Below are 8,785 nucleotides of genomic sequence, written 5' to 3'. Positions count from 1 at the left end.
AGGGGCTTTTTTATGGTTTAAATTATTTTAGGAGGCTAGACATAAGATTGCTGAACCCTTAGCTCCGCCCTTGAATGGTGTATTTTTTATTTTATTTTTTGTGATAGGTCGATAGAGAATATATTAACGGTTACTCATACAACATAAGAAACCACATAAAAAAACTGCTAATAGTGGTGCATTATAGAAGAGGTGTGTGGTTATAATTGGTGCATAAGGGAAAGCGTTCAAGTTTTTGAGTGTCTGCCTCGTCATCGTGACATATGCACATCAAATTTCCTAAATGTTTCAAACAGATTCATCTTAAATTACCCAAATCTCTATCTTCCTTTACGAAATTCTTCTTCGTGTGATCATTGCTACTATCTTTAATACCTACAATTTCAGTTACAATCTTTGGAACTTGATTGCCTCTAAAAATACTATCAAGATTACCACTTATAACAACACAAAATTCCTTCATTCAACTGTTTTTTTACATGAGAAAATTGGTACTATTAAGATTCGATACAATTCAATCAGTACCCAGCTGAACAAACTAAACATGCGTCCTGTTAATTACAAACCTAGTGATTCAAAATACCAAAATATCATTTCAAAGTATTAGATCTCCCGTTCACAGAAAACTAACATCAAACCTAGTCCAAAACACCTTATCACTGTCTACCAACAACAAACACAAATTTTTCATAACCAGTTCCACCAGAAACTAAAAAAAAGAACTTACCAAAGGAGTATCTTCAACACCACTTCCTATCCACAGAGACTGTACCATCAGAAAAAAGCTAGGACCAACCAAAAAGATAAGGAGAAAAGCTTTGAGACTACTACCATTTGCTGGAAAATCCAGAGGAAAAAGAGAAATAACTGGAATAACCTTTATGCAAAAAACTTGTTGATCATCATCAAGATTTTTTCAAAACCCGAAGATCTGGCTTGTTCCAATTTCTGTGAAGAGACATCTAATAGTCATCCTTATCAGAATCCCAATCTTCCTCTTTTCTATACCACTCATCTGCACTCTCTGACGATGTAGGAGAAGTATCCCCAGATGAAGGAGTATTCTGAACATCATCAGCATTCCCTTCAATCCCTTCTTCATCAGTTTCATCCTATAACTTCTCCTCACCATCACTACTTTCCTCCCCTTCCCGCATGGTCCTTGCATAGATCTTGGGATTCGAAAGCTCAAAATCAAATCTTTCTCTTAGTTTCCTGTCATGATACAGACCCATCCTTGATTTCTCATCTGCTACATCAAAATCCAAATCACTGGTGACCACCTCTCCAACAGCATAATCCATCTCATCTCCAAAAGTTTGAGAATATTCATATGTGGCACTCCCATATCTCTTACTCTCAGAGTGCTTCTCTATCCATTCTCCTCTTTCCTGTGGTTGTATGAAAGAAATTTCGGCTTCCATGCGACAAATGTACACTCATACTCTTCCTCCTCCCTCTGACTTCTCTGCTCTTCCTCTTCTCTTTGACGGATCATTTATCGAGTTCGGCGATCAATTTCATCCTGAATGTTGTCCCTCAGACGTTGAAGTTCACCGGTATTCAAATTCAGGGCAATGTCTTTGGCTTTCTCAAACGCTGCTGACGGTGGAGGAACATATGGATTATTGCCAGCACCGATGTCTAGAACAACTTGATTATCTAGATTTTCTATCTCTTAATCTTTCTGTCTATCTCCTAATTCTTTTCTCTTTTGATCAAAAAAATAAAAACTTTTGATCCGAATATGTTATTCCTCTTCATAAACACCATTTTAAAGAACCTATAATGCCTATTCATTACCATTCATGTCGCTTTGTTTCCCACGCCTATTCGAGAACATGCGTATGGCTTTGATTTTCAAGGCCATAACTACCCTATAAAACTTTATTTTCAACACCTAAATATACCCTTAGCCATTACTTCTTTCGGGACTCCTATTAAGGGAGAATCTGGTAGGTCATTTAATTTTGAAAAGTATTATTGGGATCTAATTAAGACTTTATGTTTTATGCAGATTAGGAGAAGGCAACACCTTTTGATAGGTACCATTGAGACTTGGGGCATGTCTGCCAGACGGTATATACCCATATCAAACCTCAATGTCACCAAACATTATTCTTCCAAAAGCCAATTAAACCCTCATAGTCAATTTGCTAATAAAAGTAGGAAACCCCCCTTATTATACTTATTTCAACCATATTCATTATTCTTCCTCTACCATTATTTAATTTGGCAGTTTATACCTTCACCCATACGGATACCAAAACACATATTTCATCATGCTTATGTACTGTGTGTACTATACATAACAGATGGCAAGAACTTCTTTATGTAACATTTACAATATGTATCACGTGACTACATGAAACTACCTCCAAAGGCTACCCCATACCAAAAGTAAGGAAAGGGACAACTCCCATGGTCCAGCCTGCTCCCCATATTCCAACACCAACTTTTCAACTACTACCTTACACCAATTTTCTCCTGAAACCTTTTCAATCCTATAAAATCAAGATTCCTTTACCTCTTTTAAGGTTCAAATTCAAAAAAAAATAATCAACCATGTCTATCTGATTATCACTATCTACTGCAGTTATCTCCAGAATTGTATTAAGATCAGTTTCATTATCTCTCTTCATATTATATTGACCTCTATAAACTCTACCATGTATCCTTTATTCTTTATTCATATCAACCTTAAATACCCAATGATCCCTGATACCTTTCCATACATTACCAATACCACAAATCTTGATATCCTAAACCTTATTACACAAATGGCGGAAAAACTATCTCTACCTTCTACCCTATCTGAGCCAGTCTTCATTGACAAAACTGTTATCTTAGCCGAATCCGATAATAGTTGGAAATGGTGTATGGTGGGATATATCTGCAGTGAAACCTTGGTCCCTACTTCCTTTATGAGATATTACATCTGTAACCAATGGCCTCTCTCTCAATATCAAACTGTCACTACCTTTAATGGTCTAAGAAACAAAGTTTTGGTTCGCTTTTTGGTGGAAGATGATTTCAATAGAATCAACTATCAGAGACCTTGGTTTGTCTGTGGTTATCTTATGGTTTTGAAAGTTGTTCCACCATCTGGATGGTCGTCAAACCATCAACTTGCTTTCACTGAAGAGCTAATGTGGTTTATTCTTTGCAACATTCCAAAGGAGTTCACTGAATTTGATGATCTTAATAAACTCACTTCTAAGATGGAAGATCTCATTTAGGCCCAAAATCATTTTGGAAAACACCTTCTTAAGAAAAACGTCAAAGTATACATCAAGATCCCAGTTACAAAATCCATACCAGTGGGCATCCCACTATTCACCAGCGGAAGAACTGAACCTTTCCTGATTCAATGTAGATGTGTTAAAGTCCCAAGATATTACTGCTCCTCTTGTCGTGTTTTGGATCATAAAGATGTTAACTGTCCTTCCTGGAAATTGAAACAAAAATCTATCAAAGAAACTTCTCCATCAAGTAGTAGCAAATATGTTTTACCTGCTGTTTCCAGACTTATGATGCCTACACCCTTTGTTCAAGTTCACCCAACACCAAACATACATGAAGATAAAGATACTCCAATGCAACAACCTGAAATTGTTCTAGATACCCAAGAAGTTCCTACTTCTTCTCATCATCAAGATAAAGGAAAAACAAAAGAGATTCCTCAGATCACCTACGGTAGTGCTCAGAAGGGATCTGCTAATATGTTCCAGATTGGTCCCTTTGTCAATCGACCAACAACTCTGAAAATCTTTGATATTAATCCAATTCAACAATATTTGACTCAGCAGAACAATGGGCTGCTAATTATTTTTAAACAAGTTACTACTCAGAATGCCTCTGTTGAAGCTGTTATACCGATTTCTGAACCGGTTCTTACTGGTCCAATTCGTACTTCAACATCTTCTAGGAGATTTAAGACAGCTTCTCTTCCTAATCCTAAGCCCATTATCGCTAGGGGAACTGTTATCTCTACAGGATATGATGCTCTATCAAACCATAAAAGGAAAATTAACCCTAGAGCCGATCTGAGAAAACGTACAAGAGCTAGTAACTCTTCTCTGGCTAGCATTGTAGTTATTCCAGAAGAACAAGATACCAATGAACCAGATTATGCTAATCTTTGTCCCCCTATTACAAAATTGGGAGCTTTACCAAGCATCAACCTATCAAACTGCTCTTTTAATACCCATACTCTTGTTGACCCCTATGGTAGATACACTATGCCTGCTGATTATTCTCCAAGTAACAATTGTGTCTTCAATAATTCTCCTCACCCTGCTGCTACTCTTGATCTTATTTCTTCCTAAGATACTTCCCAGAAGGGTGATCCTACTATCACTTCTCTTGGTGGCGGGTTTGATTCCACCAATCAGGTAACTTCTACTTTTTCCCATCCTTTAAATGACTCCAATATGTCTTTTACTTCTATGAATCATTTCCCTGTCAACAACATTAATCTAATTTCTTGGAACATTAGAGGTTCGGGGAAAAAATCTTCTAATAAGGAGCTCAGCCTCCTCGGTAGGAATGTTAATCCCGACATCATCTTTCTATCTGAAACACAAATGAACAAAGACCTAGCAGCTAGGAAATTAAAGAATATGGGCTTCCCTTGTACCTTCAATATCTCTAGTGTTGGTAGAAGTGGTGGTTTAGTTCTAGCTTGGAAAAAGGAGATTCATATGAACATCTTATCTTCTAGTTTGAGGGGAATCCATGTTACTACTACTGATATTATTCACTCAAAAAACTGTCACATTCACATCATATATGGGGAACCTAATAGTACTCTTAGACAAGCTTTCTGGGAACAACAATGCCAACTACCTCAAGCCCCTTTAGATGAACCAGTTTTCTTTATAGGGGATTTTAATGCTATCTTAAGCACTGAAGACAAGAATGATGGCTTAGAATTAAATGATTCTGATTTTTATAATCTTAGGAACTTCTATTCTGTTTTTAACTTGCATGATCCTGGTTTCTCTGGCCCTAGATTTACTTAGTATAATATGCAACAACGACCTGATTTGATCCTTGAAATATTAGATAGATGCCTTATAAATCAATCTGTTGAAACTTTATGTCCTAAACTATGTGTCAATAACCTACCTAGAGACTCTCCTGATCATTGTCCAATGCATATAGAATTTAAATATGAGGATGTTTGTATGCCTAGACCTTTTCATTTTATGGCAATGTGGAGTGAATATCCCACATGTAGGTACATTATTGTTAATTTTTGGTCTGCTACTGTGGTGGATTCTCCTGCTTACAAATTAAAAGCTAAACTTCTTAAGACTAAGAAAGGCCTCGAGGATTGGAATAATTTTTTTTTTGGTAACATTCAAACCAATATTCTTGATATTAGAAAGGAGTTAACTGATAATCAAGTTTTTACTTCCACTGACTCTAGTACTACTACTAGACTCAAGGCTAGACTAGAATATCTGTACAATTTAGAAGAACTATATTGGAAGTACAAATCTAGAAAAGTTTGGCTTATGGAAGTTGATAAATATTCACCATATTTCCATAGAGTGACTCTCTTTAGAAGTAAAAGAAATGCTATAAGATGGATTAAAGATACTATTAATGCTATTCTAACTGATAGAAACATTATTGGTAATTCTTTCATAGATTATTTTAAAAATGTTTATTCATCTCATCCTCAACAGTTTCAAGATGAAATTCTTCTTGACTTGCCTACCAAATTCACTGCTGAGGATAACTCTGTCTTAAACCTTCATCTCTCTCAAGAGGAAATATAAAAATGTTGTTTTCCAAATCAGAGGTAAAAAGGCTCCTGGTCCTGATGGTTTCACTGGTTTATTTTACAAAAAACATTGGGATATTGTTGGTGAAGTTGTTATTGATATGACCCAAACCTGTTTTAGGACTGGTCATATTGCTAAAGTTTTCAACCATATTAATATTTCCCTCATTTCTAAGGTTCCTTTGGATGAACTTGTCTCTCAGTATAGACCTATTGGCTTATGCAATTTTATTTATAAAATCCTCTCCAAAACCCTTCCTAATAGATTAAACCATTCATGAATAATATCATATCCCAAAATCAAAGTGCATTTATTCCAAAAATAAGTATTTATGATAATATTTTGTTGGCTAATGAGGCTATATATGCTGTTAACCATCATGATAAAATTGATGGCATAGAAGCTATTAAACTTGATATGTCTAAAGCTTATGATAAAATGGACTGGCCTTTTCTTGAAAAGATTTTAACTAAAATGGGTCTATCCAACCACTGGATTAAACTCATAAATCAGTGCGTCTCTACTGTTTCCTATTCTGTTCTACTAAATGGTAGTCCTACTAGTTTTTTTACTCTTGAGAGAGGTTTAAGGAAGGGAGATCCCCTATCCCCCTACCTTTATATCATTTTCTCTGAAGCTCTCTCCTCTTACATTGACTTCCTCTCTAAGAAAGGTATTCTGGAAGGAATAAGCATGTATATGGTACATTTTTATTTGTTGATGACTTCCTTTTGTTTTCAAAAGTGATAAGCATGTATATGGTACATTTTATACCCATATTTATATATGCTATGATACAATATTTTAGTTACTAATACTATTTTAGGGCTTTTTTAGAAAGTACAAATGAATTCTATCATCCAGCGAATAAACAGCAAAATGTGAAACTTAATGGTGTTTGCGACGAAAATGGAAAAATGTGGTTGGCCTGGTACTTCCATGTATCAGCAACCACAATGATGAAATGTGGTTGGCCTGGTATTTCCATGTATCAGCAACCACAATGATCAATTATGCTGGCATGGTATTTCTATATATCAGCAACATTTATTATGCTGGCCTGGTATTTCCATGTATCAGCATCCGGGTTGGCCTGGTATTTCCATGTATCAACAACCACAATTATGAAATGGGGTTGGCCTGGTATTTCCATATATCAGCAACCACAATGATGAAATGAGGTTGGCCTGGTATTTCCATATATCAGCAACCACAATGAAAAAATGACAAAATGTAGTTGGCCTGGTATCTCCATATATATCAGCAGCATAAAATTGTTTCATAGGCGAGGCACAAACGCAGTAAATGAATTGAAATCAAAGTGGGGTTTGCACATGCAAACTGAAAATGAGAGTATTTTATCTTTCTTACTTTATTACAAATATATTCCACCGGGAAAGATAATTTATTTTCCATGTGAAGAATTTATTGAGGATTATTTACACGTGAGATTATTTTGGAAATAAAGTAACTCTTTCTTCATTTGGGAGATTTTGGAAATAAGGAGAGATTATTATTTCATTGGAAGAACGAGGTGGCAATACTATTTGGGGAAAGATACTGATGACGATATCAACTTGCATGAAAGATATTTTCATAGAATAATTTATTTTGATTATAAAAGAAAGGAAAGGTTATAAGAAGGGGTGTCGACTATTTGAGAGGAGAGCCCGGCCACAGGGCCGTAAGTAAAGAAGGGTTTTGAAGTTTTGTTTTCGATTCTTCATTTTTCATTAGCTAGAGTTTGATTTTAATATGTTTTGGCTTTTGAAAATTCATGGAACATATTTTTAATGACTAGTATAATTTGCATAATTATTTGGTAGAAACTGAAATCCTAATAATCCGCTCTCATTTTGTTTACTGTTAGAATTATTATTATTATTTCATTTTATTTCAAATTTCTAAAAATCGTTCAAACATCATCTTGTCGATTAGTTAGTTTTGATATTAATTAGTAGTAATATTTCAAACTTCTCGTGGGGACGACCTGTACTTTCCATTGTTCTGCTAGTTAGACAATGTTGATAGACACATTTTTGTGTCTAATTTGATCTCAATACTATATATTGTTGGCACTCGATTTTGTACTAATTTTGTTATTTTATGTATTTGTAGGTATTTTTTGGAAATAAATATTTTTGGAAAATTCGGCTCGAAAAGTTGATTTTGGCATCCGGAGGACAAGTGTTATTCGGACTCTCGCTTTTGGATAAGGGGTAACCTAATTACTAAGGGGCACCCCCAGGTCACCCCAGGTCACCCCAAGGCAGCTGCTATTCGCACCCCAGTTCAGGATAGGGGGACACCCTTTCTTCTTCGTTTGAAAACTGAAAATTCGCGGGAAACGAAGAACAGTTCTGCATGATGTTTGATCGAGAAAATGAAGAAGTTGGAATGCGATTCAATCGCTGAAAATTGGCATAAAGATGTGATATGACATAGGGAAGACATTTTGGGCATCGAATTTGATCGACATTGGATGGAAAGCTCGTTTTAATTCACGAGCTCAAAACAGAGCAACGTGAACTGAACACGAGCTCAATCGTGTTTCTGCTATGCATGGAGTGATGTGGAGGCGCGGGAAAGCTTCTGAGGCGTGGAGAATCTGATTAGGATAGTACAGGGAGTGAGTTAACGTGTGGAGAATCTAAATTTGGTAATTATTCCTATTTTTGGGCATCAAAAAATAATCGAATTAAAGAGAACATATACGCAATCAATGGTCGGATTTCTTGCTCCAAAACACTATAAATATAAGTATCGGTCATTGGGAGAGAGTTAGAGACGTAAAAATCAAAGAACCAGACGCTGTGAAGAAGTTCCTGCTGCTGCTGGAAGTGAAGAACACGAAGAACATTGGACGAGGCAGGAAAGTCGTTAAAAACTGTCGCTTTATTGCGACACTTTCCACTCCTTTCCGCGACTGAGTCGTTGTACCAACAGCAGTATATTTGTGTTGCTGATTCTGGACGCCTTCTGTAGGTCGC

General features: G+C 36.0%; 1 protein-coding gene across 1 annotated transcript; it reads left to right on the top strand.

The window, feature by feature from the left end:
• Positions 1 to 4,433: 4,433 nt before the first annotated feature.
• Positions 4,434 to 5,024, top strand: LOC113329624. The gene has a single exon (XM_026576480.1). The coding sequence runs from the start codon at positions 4,434 to 4,436 to the stop codon at positions 5,022 to 5,024; it is 591 nt and encodes a 196-aa protein (XP_026432265.1).
• Positions 5,025 to 8,785: the final 3,761 nt, after the last annotated feature.

The sequence above is a fragment of the Papaver somniferum genome, unplaced genomic scaffold (assembly GCF_003573695.1).
Source record: "Papaver somniferum cultivar HN1 unplaced genomic scaffold, ASM357369v1 unplaced-scaffold_117, whole genome shotgun sequence".
Classification (NCBI taxonomy): domain Eukaryota; kingdom Viridiplantae; phylum Streptophyta; class Magnoliopsida; order Ranunculales; family Papaveraceae; genus Papaver; species Papaver somniferum.
The sequence above is the reverse complement of the archived record's forward strand: the minus strand, read 5'-3'. Positions and strand labels throughout refer to the sequence as shown.

Coding starts and splice junctions, on each gene's coding strand:
- LOC113329624 (XM_026576480.1), top strand. CDS start 4,434: ATGTCTTTTACTTCTATGAATCATTTCCCTGTCAACAACATTAATCTA.